This window comes from Scyliorhinus torazame, chromosome 4 (assembly GCF_047496885.1).
Source record: "Scyliorhinus torazame isolate Kashiwa2021f chromosome 4, sScyTor2.1, whole genome shotgun sequence".
NCBI lineage: Eukaryota > Metazoa > Chordata > Chondrichthyes > Carcharhiniformes > Scyliorhinidae > Scyliorhinus > Scyliorhinus torazame.
In genome coordinates, this window is record NC_092710.1 from 116,856,876 (window position 1) to 116,882,172 (window position 25,297).

The 25,297-nt window shown below is 49.9% G+C and overlaps 1 protein-coding gene and 1 pseudogene across 1 annotated transcript in view; one reads left to right on the plus strand and one right to left on the minus strand.

Moving 5' to 3' along the window:
• The window catches only part of LOC140411422 (pecanex-like protein 2), a 429,375-nt gene that overhangs the window by 107,451 nt on the left and 296,627 nt on the right, over positions 1 to 25,297 (minus strand). The window contains exon 29 of the mRNA XM_072500529.1: positions 23,806 to 23,909. Within this exon, the coding sequence (XP_072356630.1) occupies positions 23,806 to 23,909 (104 nt within the window). The remainder of the gene's footprint in view (positions 1 to 23,805; positions 23,910 to 25,297) is intronic.
• LOC140411095 (uncharacterized) lies at positions 2,586 to 14,847 on the plus strand (annotated as a pseudogene).

Genomic DNA, 25,297 nt, shown 5'->3' on the forward strand with positions numbered 1-25,297 from the left:
AGATGCGTCTCCTGAAGCATAACCACATCTGCCTTAAGTTTCTTTAGGTGTGCGAGTACCCGTGCCCTCTTAATCGGCCTGTTCAGCCCTCTCACATTCCACGTGATCAACCGGGTTGGGGGGCTCTTTACCCCCCCCCCCCTTGACGACTAGCCATTTCCTTTTTCAATCCAGCTCCTCACCCGGTTCCCACGTAGCTGTATCTCCCCCAGGCGGCGCCCCCTCGCCCCGACCCCCCCTCCCATACCAGCTCCCCCTTGTCCCCAGCAGCAGCAACCCAGTTAACGCCCCCCCCCCCGCTAGATCCCAAACTAGCGTAATTGCACCTCCCATGTTGCTCCCAGAAGTCAGCAAACTCTGGCCGACCTCGGCTTCCCCCCATGACCTCGGCTCACACTGTGCGAGGCCCCCTCCTTCCTGCTTCCCTGTTCCCGCCTTGATTACCATAGCGCGGGAACAAAGCCCGCGCTTCCCTTTTGACCCCGCCCCCAATGGCCGCCGCCCTCAGCTCCTCATTCTCCCTCACCCCCTCCCCCACGACATGGGGAAGAGAGAAAAGTTACAGGGTCGCAGGTTTAACAACTTGGGAAGTCATCTCTTCCCCCTTTTCCCCCCTTCATCCCACATATTCACCCCCCCACTTTGTCCCAAACGTTCTTTTTCTGGCCCGCTCACTCCAGCTTCTCCTCGACAATAAATGTCCACGCCTCATCTGCCGTTTCGAAGTAATGGTGTTTCCCTAGATGTGTGACCCACAGTCTTGCCGGTTGCAGCATTTCGAATTTGACCTTCCTTTTATGCAACACCGCCTTGGCCCGATTAAAGCTTGCCCTCCTTCTCGCCACCTCCGCACTCCAATCTTGATATATGCGGATCACCGCGTTCTCCCACCTACTGCTCCGAGTTTTCTTTGCCCATCTGAGGACCATCTCTCTGTCCTTATATTGGAGAAATCTCACCACTATTGCTTGAGGAATTTCTCCAGCCCTCGGTCTTCGCGCCATAACTCGGTATGCTCCCTCCACCTCAGCGGACCCGTCGGGCCTCCGATCCCATTAACGAGTGCAGCATCGTGCTCACATATGCCCCGACGTCCGCCCCTTCTGCACCTTCGGGAAGACCAAGAATCCTTAGGTTCTTCCTCCTCGCATTATTCTCCAGCACCTCCAGCCTTTCCACACACCTTTTGTGTTGTGCCTCGTGGATCTCCGTTTTCACCACCAGGACATGTATGTCGTCCTCATTCTCAGCAGCCTTTGCCTTCACGACCCGAAGCTCCTGTTCCTGGGTCTTTTGTTCCTCCTTTAGCCCCTCAATCGCTTGTAATATCAGGGCCAACAGCTCCTTCTTCATCTCCTTTTTGAGTTCATCTACGCAATGCCACAGGAACTCTTGGTGGTCAGGGCCCCATATTAAACTGCCTCCTTCCAACGCCATCTTGCTTTGTGCCTGCCTTCCTGGCCGCTGCTCTAGAGGATCCACCGCAATCCGGCTACTTTCCTCTCTTCTTTCCATCCGTGTCCAGGGGGGATTCCCTATTTGCCGTTAAAATTGCCGTTGGGGCTCCTATTAAGGGCCCAAAAGTCCGTTCCACCGGGAGCTGCCGAAACGTGCGACTTAGCTGGTCATCGCCGCACCCGGATGTCCTCTGCGCTGCACTCCTGTTGGGCCTGGACTTCCAGTGCAGCCTCCAGAGCCCAACCCTCAAATTCGGCAGGCCCTTACCCCCCCTTACCGTTTGCGGCCTCGAGACCCTCAAGGTCGATCCCCCCTCCCTTTTTGCCAATCTGACTGCGGATTGCAAGCCTGTTGCCACTAGGAGCAGACGGTACAGCACTCAGGACAAGACCTTCATCAGGTCCGAAGTCCAGCGGCTGCTTAAGGAGGGTATTATCGAGGCCAGCAACAGCCCCTGGAGAGCCCAAGTGGTAAAAACTGGGGAGAAACACAGGATGGTCATGGACTACAGCCAGACCATCAATCGGTACGACGCGTACCCCCTCCCACGCATATCTGATATAAGCCATTTTGCCAGCTGCAGCAGGAGGCCACGCATCTGACTGTAATAAAGCCACAGTCGTACCCAACTTTAGTCTTTGTGCAATTGATTGTGTATCAGTCCCATACCGCCAGTCATGACTATGGGGGGATTTTACAAAAGAGTCAACGAGGAGAGAGGTTAAGTAATCAAAGCAATGACTGTCTGTGGCATCGTGAAAATGATCACATGTAAAGAAAGTACGGATTACTGTCAACATATCACACTTCCAACCCTGCTGGAATAAAAACTAAACAGTGAGATGATGAACTTATAACAAAAACAAACCATGATTCAAATCCTAAGCCCTTAACAAAAACAGGATTAGCCATAGGTGTATTGCCTTATACAACATCCGTTAACTAATCAACCTTGTTAGTAGGTCCCCCGACGAAAAGAAACTGCATTACTTAATATGCCATTAGACACATGCTTATTGTAACCGCGTGGCAGGAGCAAAGATATAAATCAATCAGCTGAGCATGCCCTTGATTCGAGCATATTAAATGGCCAATGCAAGTGTTGAAGAAAAGAAAACACACATGATATGTCGAACGACATTAATCACGTATCAAATGACAACGGTAGTGAATCTGACTCTGCTGATACTGGTGATATTATCTCTACGAGAACGATTCCTCACAGATGTTTGTCAAAGATAAAATCCAGTAGAGAACCAGATTCTGAGAGCTTCAAGACTGAAGGTGATCGTAACGAGGAGGAGTCTGAATCTAATGATAATAACAGTGATGCAAATTCAGACGAGAATTCTGAATCCGGTTTTGGATATGAAGTAATGATAAACAACTGTTATTGAATAGATCTGTTACTAACTGATCTTGAACAAATGGCAAGTAATTCTTCCAAGGCTAGGAAAGAAGACAGAAAATCAGAGAAGAAAGTGAATCGGACTTTTCTAAAAGTAATTTGTTACCGCCTCTTGCAGTAAAGTCGTTGCCATTCATTTCAGGTGCAAATATTTCCCAGAGCATGCCTGTTTTGAAGGAAAATATACACAACAGTATGGCATCAGCTATTCAAGATGAGAACAGCAATGACTGTGAAGTGACACCAAGCAAACGGCTGATTAACCCACATCCTTTTAAAGACACTTTGGGGGCAATTCTCCGATATGGAGCCCAAGTGTTCGCGCCGTCGTGAACGCCGTCGCGTTTCACGACGGCACGAACCGGGCCCTGGTACGATAGAACGGCGCTGGAGCGGTTCACGCCGCTCCAGCCTCCTTTCCCGGTGCCAAATGGGCGCGGCGCCAACCCGCACATGCGCGGGGGACTTATTTAGCGCGCCAGCCCCGACTCAACATGGAGTTGGTGTTCAGAGGCCGGCGCGCCAGAAAATAGGCTCCGGGGGGGGGGTGGGCGGAGATGCCGGCCCGCCGAGAAGGTCCCCCCCTGGTGAAGGAGCCACCCCCCCCCCCCCCCCCCACAGGCCACCCCCGACCGTTCCCGCAGAGTTCCCGCCGGCAGCGACCAGGGGTGAACAGCGCCGGCGGGACACTGTCATATCGGCGCGGCCGCTCAGCCCATCCGGGCCGGAGAATCGGCGGCCCCGCCGATTCCAGAGGCCCGCAGCCAGCGGTGCGCCAAACACACTGGCGCAAATATCGCCGATTCTCCGCACCTCAGAGAATCACGCGCCGGGGTCGGGGCGCGGTTGCGGCAATTCTCCAGCCCGGCGTGGGACTCGGAGAATCGCCCCCATAGCGCCTCTAAGGTAAAGGAAGCAAATAGCAAAGGAGGTGAAATAGTGATCAATTCCTTTTTTTAAATGAGGAGGAGGGTGGATGAAGAACTATATTGTGATTCTGCAATCACATCTGTTAACAACAAACAGAAAGTACATGTGCGGGACTTCCGGTTGCGGCGATGCACTGCTGAGCCGCACTTTTCGGCAGCTCCCGTTCTAACGGACTTTTGGGCTCTTTTTGGGAGCCCCAACGGAAATTTGTTCAGACCAAACCCAGTGTGGGGTGACGAAGTAAGGAGTCCCCCCTAGTATGTATGGAAAAGACCAGTGGCAGTGGCCAGATTGCGAAGGATCTTTTGGAGCAGCAGCAGAGAATAGAAGGAAGAAGCAAGATGGCGGTGGATGGAGCCCAGACGACATGGGGCCCGGACCAGCAGGAATTCCTCCGACGGTGTGTGGAGGAACTAAAGAAAGAGGTGCTGGCCCCGATGTTATTGGCAATCGATGGGCTGAAGGAAACACAAAAGGCCCAGGCGATAGAGCTCCGTGGAGTGAAGGCAAAGGCAGCCGAAAACGAGGATGAGATACAGGGCCTGGTGGTAAAAACACGGAGACGCATGAGGCGCTACATAAGAGATGTATCGAAAGGCTGGAAGCCCTGGAGAACAGCTCGAGGAGGAAGAACCTCCGGATTCTAGGTCTCCCCGAAGGAACGGAGGGAGCTGATGTTGCGGCTTATGTGAGTACGATGCTCCATACGCTAATGGGAGCTGAGGCCCCATCGGGCCCCCTGGAGGTGGAAGGGGCTTACCGGGTCCTTGTGAGAAGACCAAAGGCGGGAGAACTACCAAGGGCGATAGTGGTGAGATTTCACCGCTTCATGGACAGAGAGGCGGTCCTGAGCTGGGCCAAGAAGGTACGGAGTAGCAGGTGGGAGAATGCGGTGATACGAATGTATCACGACTGGAGCGCGGAGATGGCGAGAAGGAGGGCGAGCTTCAATTGGGCCAAGGCGGTGCTTCACAGGAAGAAAATAAAATTTGCGATGCTGCAGCCGGCTCGATTGTGGGTCACGCATCAGGGCAAGCACTACTACTTCGAAACGGCGGATGAGGCATGGACCTTCATCCAAGAAGAGAAACTGGACTAGAACTGAGAGACTGATGTTGGGGGGGAAACAACGAGGTTGTGGTACAGAAGTGTAAATTGGGGAATGGGAGGTTTATAGTATTGTAACGAGAGATGGGGAATTTCTCTCCTCCAGATGGGGGGACACGGAGAAATGTGGGCGCCGGTGGAAAAAGGGACTGAGAGGGGGGATGGGGAATGAGGGAGCTGCGCCATAAGGGGCGGGGCCGATAGGACAGCGTGGGGTTTTTCCCGCGCTATGGAGATGATGACGGGAAGATAGGCGCAGGAAGGAAGTGAGTTCCACACGCAGGAGGGTCAAAGAGAGAACGGGGGAAGCCGGGGTCAGTTAGAGTTAGCTGACTTTCGGAAGCATCATGGGGGGAGTAACCATGCTAGATGGGAATCTAGCGGGGGGGGGGGGGGGGGGGACTAACTGGGTTGCTGCTGAGAGCAAGGGGGAGCTGGCAAGAGAAGAGGTGGTCGGGACGGGAAGGCGCCGCCTGGGGGATTGGTGGGTGCGTGGGACCCGGACGGGGGGCTGGCCTAGAATAGGGGATGGCTAGTCGGGGGGGCGGGGGGCAATCCGGCTGATCACGTGGAATGTGAGAGGCCTGAATGGGCCGATTAAGAGGGCCCGGGTGTTCGCGCACTTAAAAAGACTGAAGGCGGATGTAGTCATGCTTCAGGAGACGCATCTGAAGGTGGCGGATCAGGTTAGGCTAAGGAAAGGATGGGTGGGACAGGTGTTCCACTCAGGGTTGGACGCGAAAAATAGGGGGCTGGCGATACTGGTGGGGAAACGGGTGTCGTTCGAGGCTAGGAATATAGTGGTGGATAACGGGGGTAGATACGTGATGGTGAGTGGTAGATTGCAGGGAAAGGAGGTCGTGCTGGCAAATGTATATGCCCCGAACTGGGACGACGCGGGATTTATGAAGCGGATGCTGGGACGTATCCCGGACCTGGAGGTGGGAAGCCTGGTAATGGGGGGGGACTTCAATACTGTGCTGGATCCAGGGCTAGACCGGTCTAGATCCAGGACCGGAAGAAGGCCGGCAGCGGCCAAGGTGCTTAGGGGGTTCATGGAACAAATGGGGGGAGTGGATCCGTGGAGATTTGCTAGGCCGTTGGCCAAAGAGTTCTCCTTTTTCTCCCATGGCCACAAGGTATACTCCCGGATAGATTTCTTTGTTCTGAGTAGGGCACTGATCTCGAAGGTGGCAGGAACGGAGTACTCGGCCATAGCCGTTTCAGACCATGCCCCGCACTGGGTGGATCTGGAATTAGGAGAGGAGAGGGAGCAGCGTCCACTCTGGCAACTGGATGTGGGACTATTGGCGGATGAGGGGGTCTGTGGAAGGGTGCGGGGATGCATTGAGAGATACCTGGAGGTCAATAACGATGGCGAGGTCCAGGTGGGGGTAGTATGGGAAGCGCTGAAGGCGGTGGTTAGGAGAGAGTTGATCTCCATTAGAGCTCACAAGGAGAAACAAGAGGGCAAAGAAAGGGAGAGATTAGTGGGGGAGATTTTGAGGGTGGATAAAAGATATGCGGAGGCCCTGGACGAAGGACTATATAGAGAGAGGCGAAGACTTCAGACGGAGTTTGACCTGCTGACCACAGGAAAGGCAGAGGCACAGTGGAGGAAGGCACAGGGGATGAGATATGAGTGTGGGGAAAAGGCGAGCCAGCTGCTGGCCCACCAACTTCGCAAGAAGATAGCGGCGAGGGAGATTGGGGGAGTTAGGGATGAAACGGGAACTATGGAGCGGAGAGCAGGGAAGGTAAATGAGGTGTTTAAGACCTTTTATGAGAGGCTATATAGGTCCTAACCCCCGGAGGGAAAAGAGGGAATGCAACAGTTTCTGGACCAACTAAGGTTCCCGAGGGTGGAGGAGCAGGAGGTGGCAGGTCTGGGGGCGCCAATTGAGGTGGATGAGGTGACTAAAGGACTGGGGAACATGCAAGCAGGGAAGGCCCCGGGACCAGACGGGTTCCCGGTGGAATTCTACAGGAAATCTGTGGACTTGTTGGCCCCGTTGCTGGCGAGAACCTTTAACGAGGCCAGAGAAGGGGGGATACTACCCCCGACAATGTCGGAGGCGACGATATCACTAATCCTGAAGCGGGATAAAGATCCGCTGCAATGCGGGTCATATAGGCCTATCTCACTCCTAAATGTAGACGCCAAGCTGCTGGCAAAAGTGCTGGCGACGAGGATAGAAGATTGTGTCCCGGGGGTGGTGCATGAAGACCAGACAGGGTTTGTAAAGGGGAGACAACTGAATGTCAATGTTCGACAGCTGCTGGGGGTGATAATGATGCCCCCAGCAGAGGGGGAGGCAGAGATAGTGGTGGCGATGGATGCGGAGAAGGCATTCGATAGGGTAGAGTGGGAGTATTTATGGGAGGTGTTGAGGAGGTTTGGGTTCGGGGAGTGGTTTGTCAGATGGGTCAGACTCCTATATGGGGCCCCAGTGGCAAGTATAGTCACAAACCGGCAAAGGTCGGAGTATTTTCGGCTACACAGGGTGTGGTAGTATGCATTAGGGGTCATGTGGGACTGTGAAGCCGTGATGTCATTGGCTGACAGATCCCGGGTCCTGGTTGGCTGTTGACTTCTAGCTCCGCCCTGAAGGCGGAGTATAAGAACCAGGAGTTCTCCCCCGTAGGCCAGTCTGCTACTGAACTGCGGGGAACAAGTCACGCTTAATAAAGCCTCATCGACTTCATCTCTATTCGTCTCTCGTGAGTCTTTGTGCGCTACAATTTATTAACCGTGCTTAAAAGAACTATGGAGCTCAGGATCATCCCGGAATGCCTGAGGATCAGCCCCAACGCAGTGAACTCAGCAGCAGTTTTCAAACACTGGCAGACTTGTTTCGAGGCCTACCTCAGAACGGCCCCCGGCCGGGTCACAGAAGACCAGAAACTACAGGTCCTGCACTCGAGGGTAAGCCCGGAAATTTTCCCTTTCATCAAAGACGCAGAGGATTTCCAGACGGCGTTCGCAGCACTAAAAAGCATCTATGTTCGCCCAGTGAACCCGATCTACGCACGCTACCAACTCGCAACGAGACGGCAAAGTCTCGGAGAATCGATAGATGAATTCTACGCCGCGCTACTAATTTTGGGACGGGCCTGCAGCTGCCCGCCGGTAAACGCGATGGAACACACGGACATGTTGATGCGTGATGCTTTTGTGGCTGGTATGAACTCTTCCCAAATCCGCCAAAGACTTTTAGAAAAAGAGTCGCTAGGACTCTCAGAGGCACGGGCCCTTGCAGCCTCACTAGATGTGGCCGCGCGAAACGCCCGCGCCTACGGCCCCGACCGCGCGGCAGCCCCTTGGGCTCCGTGGACCCCCCGTCGCGACCCCCCCCCCCACCCCACAGGCTTGCGCGGTTCAGACGCCAAGTCGTCCCGGGGGAGCCCGCTGCTATTTCTGCGGCCAGGCGAAACACCCCCGGCAGCGCTGCCCGGCCCACGCAGCGATTTGTAAGAGCTGCGGGAAAAAGGGCCATTTCGCGGCTGTGTGCCGGTCCCGGGAGGTCGCCGCTGTCCCCGGCGAACAAGGGTTCCTGCGCGCTTCTAACGCTCCCCAACCCCCCCAGCGCCCCATGTACGACCCGCAGGCGCAACCAGTTTGGGTCCCGGCCACCGCTGTCCAGCGCCCCATGTACGACCCGCAGGCGCAACCAGTTTGGGTCCCGGCCACCGCTGTCCCCGGAGAACAAGGCGATCTGCGCATTTCTGACGCTCCCCAACCCCCCCAGCGCCCCATGTGCGACCCGCAGGCGCCGCCATTTTGGGTCCCGGCCACCACGAGGGGAGGAGGGGCGCCGCCATCTTGGGACCCCCCCAGACCTGTGCGACGCATGGGGACGGCCATTTTGTCCACCCCCGCCGCCATCTTGTGACCCCCCAGCCATGTGCGATGCATGGGGGCAGCCATTTTGTTCACCCCCGCCGTCATCTTGGACGGCAACAACGGACCCCAGTGTCGACGGCTCCACGGGGTTCGAGGAAGACGCTCGAGCACTACGATCACGTTTGGCCTCAATGACGCTGGACCAAGCACGGCCCCGGACGCTCCAGACGACGACAACAACGGTGCTGATAAACGGGCACGAGACACCATGCCTGGTCGACTCCAGGAGCACGGAAAGCTTCATCCACCCCGACACGGTAAGACGCTGTTTTTTGACCATCCGTCCCAGTGCGCAAAAGATTTCCCGAGCTGCAGGATCCCACTCCGTACAGATTAAAGGCTTCTGCATAGTGACCCTAACGGTGCAAGGGAGGGAGTTTAAAAACTACAGGCTCTACGTCCTTCCCCAACTCTGCGCGCCCACATTACTGGGATTAGATTTCCAGTGCAATCTGCAGAGCCTAACGTTTCAATTCGGCGGCCCAATACCCCCACTCACTATCTACGGCCTCGCAACCCTCAAGGTTGAGCCCCCATCCTTGTTTGCAAACCTCACCCCGGATTGCAAACCCGTCGCCACTAGGAGCAGACGGTACAGCGCCCAGGACCGGACATTCATTCGGTCCGAAGTCCAGCGGCTACTGAAGGAAGGCATAATCCAGGCCAGCAACAGTCCCTGGAGAGCACAGGTGGTAGTAGTAAAGACAGGGGAGAAGCAAAGGATGGTCATAGACTATAGCCAGACCATCAACAGGTAACCCTCTCCCCCGCATATCCGACATGGTCAATCGGATTGCACCATATAAGGTCTTCTCCACCGTGGACCTCAAGTCCGCCTACCATCAGCTCCCCATCCGCCCAAGTGACCGCAAGTACACAGCCTTCGAGGCAGACGGGCGATTATACCATTTCCTAAGGGTCCCATTTGGTGTCACAAACGGGGTCTCGGTCTTCCAACGACAGATGGACCGAATGGTTGATCAACACGGGTTGCAGGCCACGTTCCCGTACCTCGACAACGTAACCATCTGCGGCCACGATCAGCAGGACCACGACGCCAACCTCCAAAAATTCCTCCAGACCGCTAAAGCCTTGAACCTCACATACAACGAGGACAAGTGCGTGTTTAGCACAAACCGGCTAGCCATCTTGGGATATGTAGTGCGCAATGGGATAATAGGCCCCGACCCCGAACGCATGGGCCCCCTCATGGAATTCCCCCTCCCGTACTGCTCAAAAGCCCTGAAACGCTGCCTGGGGTTCTTTTCATATTACGCCCAGTGGGTCCCCCAGTACGCAGACAAGGCCCGCCCCCTAATACAGACCACGACCTTCCCTCTGTCGACAGAGGCTTGCCAGGCCTTCAGCTGCATCAAAGCAGATATCGCAAAGGCCACGATGCGCGCCATCGACGAGTCCCTCCCCTTCCAGGTCGAGAGCGACGCCTCTGATGTAGCTCTAGCGGCCACCCTTAAGCAAGCGGGCAGGCCCGTGGCCTTTTTCTCCCGAACCCTCCACGCTTCAGAAATCCGCCACTCCTCAGTGGAAAAGGAAGCCCAAGCCATAGTGGAAGCTGTGCGACATTGGAGGCATTACCTGGCCGGCAGGAGATTCACTCTCCTCACGGACCAACGGTCGGTAGCCTTCATGTTCGATAATGCACAGCGGGGCAAAATTAAGAACGACAAGATCTTAAGGTGGAGGATCGAGCTCTCCACCTTCAACTATGAGATCATGTACCGTCCCGGAAAGCTGAACGAGCCGTCCGATGCCCTATCCCGCGGCACATGTGCCAACGCACAAATTAACCGCCTCCAAACCCTCCACGAGGACATCTGCCACCCGGGGGTCACTCGGTTCTACCACTTTATCAAGTCCCGCAACCTCCCCTACTCTGTGGAGGAGGACCGTACAGTCACAAGGAACTGCCACATCTGCGCAGAGTGCAAACCGCACTTTTTCAGGCCGGATGGTGCACACCTGATCAAGGCTTCCCGTCCCTTTGAACGCCTTAGTCTGGATTTCAAAGGGCCCCTCCCCTCCACCGACCGCAACATATACTTCCTGAACGTGGTGGACGAGTACTCCAGTTTCCCCTTCGCCATCCTCTGCCCTGACATGACAGCGGCCACAGTCATTAAAGCCCTTAACACCATATTCACACTGTTCGGTTGCCCCGCATACGTCCACAGCGACAGGGGGTCCTCCTTTATGAGTGACGAGCTGCGCCAGTTCCTGCTCAGCAACGGTATAGCATCGAGCAGGACGACCAGCTACAACCCCCGGGGGAACGGCCAAGTAGAGAGGGAGAACGGCACGGTCTGGAAGACCGTCCTACTGGCCCTACGGTCCAGGGACCTCCCAGTTTCACGGTGGCGGGAGGTCCTCCCGGACGCTCTCCACTCCACCCGGTCGCTACTGTGTACTAGCACTAACCAAACGCCTCATGAGCGCCTCCTTGTCTTCCCCAGGAAGTCCTCCTCGGGAACGTCGCTGCCGACCTGGCTGGCGGTCCCAGGACCCATCTTGCTCCGAAAACATGTGCGGGCGCACAAGTCGGACCCGTTGGTCGAGAGGGTTCGCCTCCTCCACGCGAACCCGCAGTACGCTTACGTGGAGTACCCCGACGGCCGACAGGACACGGTCTCCCTGCGAGATCTGGCGCCCGCCGACAACACGCACACCCCCCCCCGGCACCAATCACCCCCTCCCTGCCACCGGCGCACCCCGTGAGCGCCCCCTTCCTGGGAGGATCGGTCCTCCTCCCAGGTCCGACCAGAAGTGAAGCTGATGCAGAAACCGTAAGGCTCCCGGAGACGACAACACGGGAACAAGCACCACCACCGGGGCCGAGGCGATTGACGAGGACGACCAGACCGCCCGACCGACTCATGGCATCGATGTAACACTACAATGTTGTGGACTTTAACGAGAACTCTTTCCTTTTCCCCCTTTTACTGTAAATAATTCAAAACAAAAAAAAAAACCTCTGTACATACTGTGATGACATGCAAAAGCTTTCCTCCCAGGACCAGCCTTGTAAACCCTTACCACCATACGGAGCACCACCCCGCCGGGTTCATTTTTAACAAGGGGTGAATGTGGTAGTATGCATTAGGGGTCATGTGGGACTGTGAAGTCGTGATGTCATTGACTGACAGATCCCGGATCCTGGTTGGCTGTTGACCTCTAGCTCCGCCCTGAAGGCGGAGTATAAGAACCAGGAGTTCTCCCCCGCAGGCCAGTCTGCTACTGAACTGCGGGGAACAAGTCACGCTTAATAAAGCCTCATCGACTTCATCTCTATTCGTCTCTCGTGAGTCTTTGTGCGCTACACAGGGGAACAAGGCAGGGGTGTCCCCTGTCCCCATTACTGTTCGCGTTGGCAATTGAACCACTGGCCACAGCGTTGAGAGACTCTAAGAGATGGAGGGGGGTGGTTAGAGGGGGAGAGGAACATCAAGTGTCACTCTACGCAGATGACCTACTGCTATATGTTGCGGACCCTGTAGACGGGATGACAGAGGTTATGCAGATATTGAGGGAGTTTGGAGATTTTTCAGAATACAGGCTAAATATGGGGAAGAGCAAGCTTTTTGTAATACACCCCGGTGACCAGGGAAGAGGAATAGACGCCCTGCCGTTAAGGAGAGTGGAAAGGAGCTTCCGATATTTGGGGATCCAGTTGGCTAGGAGCTGGGGAACTCTACACAGACTTAATCTGACGCGGCTGGTGGAGCAGATGGAGGAGGATTTCAAGAGGTGGGATATGCTGCCGCTCTCATTGGCGGGCAGAGTGCAGGCGGTAAAAATTATGGTTCTCCCGAGGTTTCTTTTTGTGTTTCAATGTCTCCCCATTCTGATCACGAAGGCCTTTTTCAAGAAAATAGATAGGAGCATTGAGTTTTGTGTGGGCAGGGAAGACCCCGAGGGTAAGGAGGGGGTTCCTGCAGCGTAGCAGGGACAGAGGGGACTGGCGTTGCCGAGCCTAGACGACTACTACTGGCGATGGTTTGTAAGTGGATGAGGGAGGGAGAGGGGGCGGCGTGGAAGAGGCTGGAGATGGCGTCCTGTAAAGAACGAGCCTAAAGGCGCTGGTGACGGCGCCGCTGCCGCTCTCCCCGAAAAGGTATACCACAAACCCAGTGGTGGTGGCAACCTTAAGGATCTGGGGGCAGTGGAGGCGACACAGGGGGGTGACGGGTGCCTCGGTGTGGTCCTCGATCAGGAATAACCACAGGTTTGTCCCAGGAAAGATGGACGGAGGGTTCCAGAGCTGGCAACGAGCAGGAATTTGGAAACTGAGAGATTTGTTTATAGACGGGACGTTTGCGAGCCTGGGAGCGCTGGAGGAAAAGTATGAGTTGCCCCCGGGGAACAATTTCAGATACATGCAAGTGAGGGCGTTTACGAGGCAACCGGTGAGGGAATTTCCGCTGCTCCCGACACAGGGGATCCAAGATAGAGTGATTTCTGGGGTATGGGTCGGGGAGGGCAAAGTGTCCGAAATATATCAGGAGATGAGAGACGAGGGGGAGGCGATGGTAGAAGAGCGGAAAGGAAAATGGGAAGAAGAGCTGGGAGCGGAGATTGAGGAGGGTCTGTGGGCTGATGCCCTAAGCAGGGTAAACTCCTCCTCTTCGTGTGATAGGCTTAGTCTGATTCAATTTAAGGTTCTACACAGAGCACATGTGACTGGAGCAAGGCTGAGCAGGTTCTTCGGAGTGGAGGACAGGTGCGGGAGGTGCTTGGGAAGCCCGGCGAACCACACACACATGTTCTGGTCGTGTCCGGCACTGGATGAGTACTGGAGGGGAATGGCAAAGGTGGTCTCAAAGGTGGTGAAGGTCCGGGTCAAGCCAGGCTGGGGGTTAGCGATATTTGGGGTAGTGGAAGAGCCGGGAGTGCAGGAGGCGAAAGAGGCCGATATTTTGGCCTTTGCGTCCCTGATAGCCCGGCGAAGGATCTTACTCATGTGGAAGGAAGTGAAACCCCCCCGGCGTGGAGGCCTGGATAAACGATATGGCAGAGTTCATAAAACTGGAGCGGATGAAATTTGCGTTGAGAGGATCGGCTCAGGGGTTCTCCAGGCGGTGGCAACCGTTCCTTGACTATCTCGCGGAACGTTAAGTGAAAATAGTTCAGCAGCAGCAGCAGCCCGGGGGGGGGTTGAACACTATTTTTTGTTACTTTGTTAGTTCACTATATTATTTAAATAATGTTATTTATCAGTTACTGTGCTATTTTTATGTTGATTTGTAAAATGGAAAAATTCTGTTTGAAAACTTTAATAAAATATATATTTTTTTAAAAGAAAGTACATGCGCCAGCAATGTGTTATCCCCTGATTCTGATAATGATATTAAAAGTAGTTGCAGGCCACCACCATTCAAAGGAACAATGTATATTCAATTTAACACATGGACCCTCCTAGCCACAGGATTCATTTTGGTATATCTGAAAGTAAAGAAGCAAAGTTGAAATCTGGAAATCACAAATTGTTTAAGTCTGTATTACTAAATGCAGATAAGGGCTGTGAGTACTAAGAAGTAAGAGCTATAAAACAAAGAATGGTGCAGATAATGCCAACCAACTCTGCGAAGATTGAACCCTCAGCATTATGTGTCGCTGAAAGTAACCATGTGAAGGGAAAGAGGGAATGTAAAGCTGGAGGGGTTGAAGAGTATTTATTAATTAAAAATGAACCAATTATTTCCTTCATTATTGACAATACTACTTGCAGTTTGCTTGCAGAAGATTCTCGAAATGGGAATAAACATTCACTGGACAATCAGAAAAAGCTGGCTGCATTACACGAGATACAGAAAGAACTAGAAATGCATAAGAAACTAATTTGGGGGTCCTCTCCAATTTGAACAGTCAGAAACCTGACAAAGGAAGGTTCATTGTCTTTGATTTTGAAGAAGAGAGTGAAAACAAGGCACAGTTTGAAGATATAAGAGGAAGTTCTAAAACCAAAGATGCAAACCTATCAGCAGGAGAAGAGAGAAGATCTAATAAAGATACTGAAAGAATATAGACAGAGTTGTAGGGATAGGCCAGGGTGCACTCCATAAAATAATCAAGATGTAGACATAAGAAACTCTGAATCAATAAAGCCACATCCATCTTGACTAAAACCACAGAGACTGGCTCAGTTAGAGACTGAAGTACAATTCTTGTTGGCTACGTTGCAGAAACAAGCAAATGCGCTGTGGTCCACAGAATACCAAGTGGAGTTTAGGAGATTGAAAGCCATGTAAGTGAACCAGTGCTGGTCGTCCCAGACTTTTCAAACCATTTAAAATGGTCACAGATGCCAGTACCTGGGGATAGGGGCAACTCACCCTTCAGCACTTTGTGCTGGGTTACAGGTATGGGGTGGGGGGGGGGGTTTGGGTCGGGTGCTCTTTCCATGGGCCGGTGCAGACTCGATGGGCCGAATGGCCTCATTCTGCGCTGTAAATTCTATGATTCTTTATATGGACCATTATCCATTTGCATTTACAGAAGAGTTTAAAACCCAGAACGCAAGATTATTCGGTTGGAGTTTATTATTACAACAGTTCAATTTTAAAATTGTACCTATTCCCTGAAAACACAATGTGATTGTGAATGCTTCATTTAAGAGCTGACTAGTTACCAATGTAGAGACTGGGAAGGGAACTTACATAATGGGGATTGACGGATGTAACGTATTTGTGATTTAGTATTGTATACCTCATAATGAAGCTTCCTGCCCTGATGTTTCATTCCTTTAGGGAGGGAGGTATGTAAGGCACTTTCCTGCTGATTCTCTTATTCCCCCTTTTTTATTTTTGCTGTTATCTATCTGATCCATAGATGCTTAATGGACATGTATCTTTAAGTCAAGCAGCAGAGATGAGAAGGAATTCAAAACAAGAAGTTGCAGTATAGTATAAGGGACTGCTAGTTTTGGACAACAAGACCCAGACTTTCTGGCACCCGAGAGATGGGATGGGACTTGGTTCCAATGGTCCGATGCTCAATGAATTGGCAGCAAAAGACAGTATTCTGCCCGGTAATACACGGTGATTGGGTCCTACTCAAATGGAATGATTTTCAGAGACCCAAGGAGCTCAGTTTTTGAATCCTGAACACAGGGACAAGGACCTGGTCCCTCTCTTCTATTCTCTCTCTCTCCAGAAAGGCTGTGAGTTAATGTATTTGTGAACCTACAGAGAATCATAATGAATGAATCTAGAGGGAAACTATTACAGGCTACATCAGAGACCTGGATCTGAAAGCTAGCTTTAAAGAAAGATATGTTTAAATACAACCATCTGAAACAAAGACTTATCTTTTACTTTTCCTTATCTTTTCTTTAACAGCCCTCTTCTCCCCTCTGTGTTTGTCTGTCTTATGTGTGTGTGCGCGCAGAGGGTGCGGGCAAGTTAAAGTGGGGAATTAGGAATTAAATAATAGTTAACCAGTTGTATTTGCTGCATATGTTATTTTAATTCTTATTATAAATAAAAAATAATTATGTTTAAATTTACAAAACCTCGTGACTGTAATTATTGTGCAGCCAGGAGCCAAAGGCTTTGGGTATATTTCTAAGAATTATTGGTTAATTCAATTGGGTTAATTCTGGATCAAGTGGGACTGGAACTGACCGCGCCGCGCACTAACCCAAGGGGTCATCACACCCCGTACATTCCAGGAGTAATTTTTTTAAGTAGCTACCGTCACTGCTCAATCAATCAGAGAAAATATAGCTTAAGTTTTTTGCCACGGTCGGGAGTGCACCAAAACATAGCTTTCCCATTTCCAGTCGCGTCAGCGATATAATACGACTATTTTTCTCAGATAAGAGACCACCTACCTGTACCATTGCAGGATCCAGTTAACAATTCTTTAACCCCAAAATAAAAACCAAAGCTTACAAAAAATTTGCGATGGCGCCAATTCCTCTACGCATGTAGGGCTAACCCTACAACTATTCCTTCATTTCACCCAGGAGGCGTATTCCTCAGAAAAGTGGAGGAATGAGAAGCCAGAATGAGAATGGGCTCCAAATGCCCCTCCCGCATTTTGACCCCGCCTATGAAGACCTAAACCCACCTCCCAGCAATGGAGCTATTCTTATTTAGATTACCATAATAAAGTATGGATAAGAAGAAGAGGTGGATGACTATCACGCAGTCCTGCTACCATACCGCCTATGCAGCATACCACTTAACTAGAAGCCACATGCTGAAGAACATTTCCCATTTAAAATAAATGGATGTCCCTGAGATTCTTAAGGACAAAACATTTAATATAATGCTCAACTGGTATCATATCCCTGCTAACAAGACAAATAATAACGTACGATCAGGCAAGAAGCATTATAACAGGGACAAAGTCTGGCTTTTACAATGAGCTACAGAATGTTATTCCAAGTTATTTAATACCTTGCATAGAGTTCACACAGGCCAAGACCTGAGCTGGATTATCAAATGTCTTTGCAGAATGGTCAGATACCACCCTCAGTGTCACAGGACGAAGCAGGACATATTTCACCCAGACAGCCTTGAGTCGCTTTCTAACTTCATCAAAGCCTTTGCACCTCCATTGTGTCGCCGCTGAGAAATATTGGAAGAAAGAGATTCTGACTCCTCATAGAGCCAGGGCCCACCATGCCTTGCCGCCTCCAACACTCTCTGATGATCTCCGAAGTTATGAAGATGGATAATTCCGGGCCAGGGCTATTGATTGTCCCTAGGCCTCAGAAACAGATTTCAACTCAATAGGCTAAGATTATGTACCCAGCTTATGAAAACGTGGCAGCCAGCTCTCAGGGAATTTAACAGGCAGCTTATCCTCCACTCCTTCTGGCAAACTGATGACCAGGATATTTTTATTCCAATCTTGGTTCTCTAGATCCTCCAGGATTTCTGACATACAACAAAGCTGGTTTTCCAGCGATTGTCAGATGGGCTTCAACTGAGAAAGTTGCATTCTCGACAATCAGGATTCTCTCCTCCCTTCGTCGAGCCTCTTATTAGAACTCTATAAGTTCAGCCTCAATATTCTGTGCCAACAAGCTGAGTTTATCGTCAATTATTTTAATGATGTTTGCAGTCATCATCTGCAACACCTTCAAAAGAGCTGGATCAAGAGTCCACTGAAGGATCAGGTCACCTTACTGAGGAGTCAGCTCCACTCCAGTTGCATCTGACTGCTTCCTATTTTCGACAATTTGTTTTAGGATGCCTTGGCATTTTCCCGACAGCACCGAGCCAAAATTCTTCTGCAGCCTATCCATCTAACCTGCACATCTTTGGACTGTGGGAGTAAAATGGAGCTCCCGGAGGAAACCCACTGGGAGAATGTGCAAACTCCACACAGACTGTCACCCAAGGCCGGAATTGAACTTGGGTCCGTGGCATAGTGAGGTAGCAGCGCTGACCACTGTGCCACCGCGAGAGGATTAAAGGATGAGTAACATCAGAGCCCATGGAAACATCACTATTCCCGTGCCTACATCACGTGATGACACCATAACTTTCTACTCAAATATGAAAACCATTTTATCAATGAATGACTTTTTAAAGAAAACTTTAAAAATGTTCTACTGTCAATATAGAGTTCATTGGTTCCAAACAGTGTGTAGTGAGTGAATGGGCATGGAAGCACCATAGGTTGGCATGGCAGCTTGAGGTGCCATTGGGGTTACTTGACAGCGCACACCTTGCATGAGGACATGAGGGTTGTATGAGGGGAACACGTTGGCATGGAGGGCACAGGAAGTGGGTGAGGGGACCTGAGGTGGCATGGATAAGGCATGGGTAGTGTGATGGAGTGAGGGCTGGAGAACTGGGATGAAGTCCCAAGCTCCGAGATGGGCCTTTTAAAGAGCCTGTCTCCCAGCCTGGGAAACCTTGTGGCTACCCTTGAACTTTTTTCCTGGGTTTGCCGGCCGAACTGCAGCCTACAAACTCCCCCCAGCCTCACTCCCCCGCTCTTGTCCAACAACGAAAATTCCATCCCTATGGGCATTTTCTCCTGATGGGCCAAGCCAGGATTTTACTCAACTCTCTCTACCGCCTTGAGGATGGAAATCCAGCTCCATGTCTCTGGACATGAATCCACAACAATCTGACTCAGGGGCAAGTGTGCTGCCCCTGAGCTACACTTGAAAATGCACTTGTCCTCTTGGCTGAGCTCACTCCTGTGTGGGCCTTCTCTCAACTCATTAAACCCGGAGAAGAATTTGGATATGATACATCTGGAAAAAATAATCCGTTAGATAAATTAAAAAAGGAAAAGAGCTAGGAAGGATAGTATTGTGCGCTGCATTGTTTATGCTAGGAAATAAGTAGTATGACAGAGGATTTTCAAGGAATTATTTCCTTTCATGCAGAAGGATAGGATCTGGATCTTCAAACGTCCTGCTGTCATCTGAGAGCTACTGAACATTACAAGGTCAACAAATGGTCTGACAGCATGCACACAGCCACTGATGAACAGGATATCTGAGCTAATCTGAACACATTCCCCATAACAGGAATACAGCCAATTTGTTTATCGTTGTTCTTATCAGGGCTCGGATTTTCTGACTTGTAGTATTATTTATATTAAAGTTTGCATCCACATGTTCAAATACCTCCATGGTTTCACCCCATTGTACCTCTGTAATCTCCTTTAGCCCAACTCCCGCCGAGGTTTCTGTGCTCCTCTTATCCCAGCTTCTTGAGCATTCCTGATTTTAATTGCTCCATCATTGGGGGCTCTGCCTCCTGCTGCTTGGGCCCTACGCTATGGAATTCTTTTTTAAAACATCGCCATCTCTCTTTCCTCCTTTCCCAATGCTCCTTAAAAACATAACGCTTTGATCAAGCTTTTAGTCATATCGCTTGATGCAGCTCAGTGCCTGATAACGTTCCTGTGAAATGCCTTAAAATGTTAATATCTCTGTATAAATAGAGGTTTTAGTTGCAGTAAGTTTGCTGCAGGTTTCGGACCTACCCCCATGAATATTTCTGTGCAAATTATCTTGTGGATAAACTGTTTATATGGATTTGTCGGCTGGATAAATATTATTGCAGTGGCTCCTCTCCCAAACATATTCCTGAAGCAAGTTGCACAGAGACAGTTCGGCACATGATTAAAGACCACTTTGTGCTTTGGGCTGGAAATCAAATGGTCAGGTATACTGGTCAGTATTTAGCAACCATGCGATGAGATGAGTCACTGGTCCCATCATGGACAACCCCTGACCTGACCTATTACCTCTCAGAGGAGGGATGATTTCTCACATGGAAACTCAGGGAAGGCTTACATCAACACTGCAATGAAGTTACTGTGAAAAGCCCCTAGTCACCACACTCCGGCGCCTGTTCGGGTACACGGAGGGAGAACTCAGAACGTCCAATTCATCTAACAGCACGTCTTTCGGGACTTATGGGAGGAAACCGGAGCACCCAGAGGAAACCCACTCAGGCACAGGGAGAACGTGCAGACTCCACACAGACAGTGACCCAAGCGGGAATCGAACCTGGGATCCTGGAGCTGTGAAGCAACAGTGCTTCACATTGTGCTACCGTGGGTCACTTTTATTGAAAGTATTACATAAGGAACAGACTGATGAGAATTTGATTTAGTTTGTTGTTTAACGACTACTTTGTTGTAGCATTGCCACCTCTCCTGGAATGTCATAAAATTAAAGCTTAATCTCCCAGAGACTCCTGTGAGCAAACCCTAGGAAAATCACTGGGGTATTTCATCTCCCACTTTGCTCCAGGCTCTGGCCAGATGCCTGTCATTCAGCAAGCCTGCAGTGTGCCCAGGGTGCACAGGAGCCCTGGTGTATGTGCGCTCAAACTGGTAAATGGATGGACTAGGCAATGAATGGACCATTCTGATGAACGGTCACAGACGATTGGTTTTATTGATCACAGACCTGAAACGTTACATTTGCTTCTCTCTCCACAGGTGCTGGCACACCTATTGAGTATGCCCAGATTTTACTGTTTTTGTTTATACTAGAACGGTTTCTGGAGCGCAGAGGATTGTAGCTATAGTAGCTGCCATGATTGTCTGAGTACAGCTGGAGTTGACATACTGATGGCGTGGGAGGGTCGGTTGAAATCAGGACAAGATTGTGTACTGAAACCTCTCAGAAAACTGTTAAATCAGAGATGGTGACCCCAGGTACGTTATGATCAGCTCAGAAACCAATTCCTACGCAGTTGTGTAGTTTCCTGGGATTCCAGTCCCAGAGCAGCTGTCAGGCCAGTCTGAAGCCCAAAGCCTCACTGATTCCTGCCAAGACTCACTGATCTGAGAGAATCTCTCTACTGTCTGCAAGCAAACTTACAGTAGCCAAACAGGCCATTCATTTTCTTTGACATAATAGGGAAAAATACTTCCCTTAATACTTTCCTTCTTTTGCAAGTTATTTAGTTGTCAATTGAAGAAATATTTACAATCAACCTTGTTCGATTGAGTATCTGATCATCACTGGCCACAGTTATCTTTATTAAATTAATCCCATTTTTAACCCAATATTTGCCTGTTGAGAGGTTGAGGCTTCTTGAGGGCAATTAGAGATGGCCGATAAGTGTTGGCCTAGCCAGCGATACCCACTGGGCGTGAAAGAATAAAAAAAAGACTTAACTGTTATTTTGCTGAGAGTGTTTCCCTCATATCTCCTATTGCTCAAGTCTTACATAGAACATACAGTGCAGAAGGAGGCCATTCGGCCCATCGAGTCTGCACCGACCCACATTAATCCCTCACTTCCACCCAATAACCCCTCCCAACCCTTATGGACACTACGGGTAATTTAGCATGGCCAATCCACCTAACCTGCACGTCTTTGGACTGTGGGAGGAAACCGGAGCACCCGGAGGAAACCCACGCGGACACGGGGAGAACGTGCAAACTCCGCACAGACAGTGACCCAGCGGGGAATCGAACCTGGGACCCTGGCGCTGTGAAGCCACAGTGCTAATCACTTGTGCTACCGTGCTGCCCTGTAACTTGTTAACTTTCTACTGTGATATCTAACTCTGAGATTACAAATTGAAGTAAATAATCTGTAATGATTTACATCAATGCCTCAGAAATTGAGAGACCTGGATTACTTTTGCCCTTGGGTCTTATTTTCTGTAAAACCAATTTCAGCCTCATAGCTAGGATGACTGCTTTGAACCTGTTCCAGAATACCACACATGTGGCCTCATCCATGGTCAAAATGACCAGTATCAACTTCGACTCAAATACACTTTGGAGCACCCCAAAATTGTTTCACCTCACCGATGACAGTTTGATAAAATAAGTCAATAGCCACAACTCAATTCATTTCCATTTCCATCTTTGCCCACTTTCTATGAGGTACATGTGGTTTCATAGTTCCTGTGCTGTACATTTATGACTGCTTTAAATTTCATCTGACGTTCCATTAACGCAAGCACTTGTTTGTTCAGAATCTCCGAGAGTTATTTATCTTCTTCACATGGATAGCTTTGCCCACATAACCGTGGTGTCATCAGCAAAATCTGTATTATCACAGGAATGCCGCTTGATAAGATCTCAGTATATGTGCAGTATTGGACTTCAATAAGTTGTAGGATTTTGAGGTTTTACAGAGATATAGCACAGTTTCACTAGGATTCTGTCTGCTATGAAGAAATACAAATAAACATAAATATTTACAAATTAGGGTTTCATTCACCAGGAAAATGCAGACTGCAATAGAATATGATAGAAATATATCAAAGTAGCACAGCTGCCTCACAGCGCCAGGGTCCCAGGTTCAATCCCAGCCTCGGGTGACTGTCTGTGCAGAGTCTGCACTTTCTCCCTGTGTCTGCGTGGGTTTCCTCCGGGTACTCTGGTTTCCTCCCACAGTCCAAAGAAGTGCAGGTTAGGTGGATTGGCCATGCTAAATTGCCCCTTAGTGTCCAAAAGGTTAGGTGGGGTTACTGGGTGTCGGAGATACGGTTGGGGCGTGGGCCTAGGTAGGGTGCTCTTTCCAAGGTTCAGTGCAGACTCGATGGCCTGAATGCCCTCCTTTTGAACTGTAGAGATTCTACGATTCTAATGGGACAGAATAGATAGAACCAGACCTATTCCAGTAAAGGAGAGACATTGAACCAGGAGCATAGTTTCAAGATTAAATTTAAGAGATTTAAAACAAAGAACGAGAGAAATATCTTTGCGCCGAGAATTGAGAGGTCATGGAATTCACTTCCAAGTTTAGAAGTTAAGTTAAGTCAGAAATTGTCAACATTTAAATTAGACTGAATGGCTAGTTAGTTAAAGTAACCCCCAGTGAAAAGATATGTTTCCATTCTCGTCACCTGTGTTCAATATCGGATCATTTTAATTTTGGTTGGGCATTTCACCAGTTATTTCACAGCAGGGGTCCAGAGAGGCAGGAGTAGAGGGGGAACATTGGAGAGGAGATGGGGAGAGGGATTGGGAGTCGGGAATTGGGAGCGGTAGGGAGGGGCAGGCAGGGAGGGGATCTTGGAGGAGGGAACGGGGGGGGGGGGCAGTGAGGTGGCTGAGAATAGGGAAGATCCCATCAGAGGTCCAGAAGATTTTTGCAGGCCAGTCCCCGGTCAGCTGCTCTACCATTTTGGAAGGAAAGCTATAGTTGGTCAGCAGGGAATGGGGGAACGGTGGTGGAAGGTGCTGAATTATCGGGGAGAGAGAGGTCCACCAGCAACAAATTTCCAATAAGGAAGGTGAGTTTAGGAGGAGAGCGTGAAGTTGGGTTCAGGTTATGTTCCACTCGGGAATGGTTAACTGTTAATAGATGTGGAGGTGATATCACGTATCTCACAGCTCTCCGCTTTATATTTATGATTTAGTCCATTGATGATTGGTAGGAAATGAAACTGTTACATTGTAATTTTTCCTCTCAGTTTAAAGTCTACCCTCATCCCCACCCACAGAATCTCAATGATTGTGACAATGATTTTATTCATAATGTGCACTGTAATGTTTGACAACTGAATTTGCTGAAACCGTGACAGATTACCTGATGGACATGTTGTGTGTTGCTGTTCCTAAAGCTCTTCTGCCAAAAATAGAGAGGCTGTAACAAAGGGTTACGAGTGAGGAATCTCCATCACTTCTCATAGGCTGTAACACAACACAGAATAGGTAGGTCAGCATTACAGGCAACTCATAACCGTACACTTGAGAGCACAACTTAAGACACAGACTCATGTAACACAATGATGGGAGGCCATTCACCCTGCAAAAAGGATAACAAGATTCTAAGTCAGTAACAAGAGGTCACAGATTTAAGATAATTGGCAAAGGAACCAGGGGTTAAATGGGGAAAATCTTTTCTATGCCGTGAGTTGGTATATTTAGAATACATTGCCTGAAAAGGTGGTGAAATCAGATTCAATAATATTTTTCAAAAGGAAAGGGAGATATTTGCATGGGGACGAAATGGATCACTCTTAGAAAGGCAAAATACTGCAGCTGCTGGAAATATAAAATAAAGACAGAAAATGATGGAACTGAAAAATTAGGAACGAATCAGCTTGCTATCTAACCGGTCCATTCCCAATGGCGACTTCCAGATCTCGACAGTAGAATATGTGGATGCCAGGATTTGGTTCCGGTGAGATTGGGATGTGTGGAAGGGCCTAGACAGCTGCAACTCCTGGACGGAGAATGACACTGACACATGGAGGGTGATACCGCGTGTTTGTTTCTTTTGTGAAAATAAGCTGATATAGCTTTATACTGGTATCAATATGGAACGGTGACATTTCCTTGTTGTTTCATGGTTAGAGTGATACATGGAATGTTACGTAGTTGATTTTCAAATCTTTGTCACTGTTGACTGTTTAATAAACAAATTATTCTCAAGTGGTGCTGCAGGTTGGGTTTGCTGCTGCTTGTAGCTGCACATGCCAGGAAGCTGCTGTTGCTGTTTCCTTCTTTTTCTACAGCCTGAAAGAAGGACAAATTTTTCTAAAATACCTGCAACCTGGAACTCCGGGGGACATACGAGTCTAAAAGGCAATCCGATTTTTAGAAAGAAGACGTTGTAGGATCTGGTGCACAACATTGATTCAAATGAGTAACCTGATGAAGATGTTGAAGAAATGCTTTTGCAGGTTGCTGATGCTTTGGTTTCTGGTGTGGTGAGTGCTGTATGTAATCAGCACGTCACCGCAGGTCAAACAGACTGGAAGTCAGGGATGGTCAACTGGATGTTGAGTGGCAGCGGAATATGTGGATGTCTGGATTTGGTTCCGATGAGATTGGGCCATGTGGGAGTGCCTGCACAGCTGCGGCTCCTGGACAGAGAATGGCACTCATATGTGGAACAACCAACAAGTAACGCAATGGTGAACAGATCCTTTCTAGGACAAATTTCTGGACATGATAACACATTCTCAGGCTTATCCTTCATTTCTGTTGAGGAACCGGTGAAGTGTGATACTGTGTGTTTTTTTTTAATGAAGATGAGCTGATATAGCTTTGTATTTATTATTATTATGTATTGG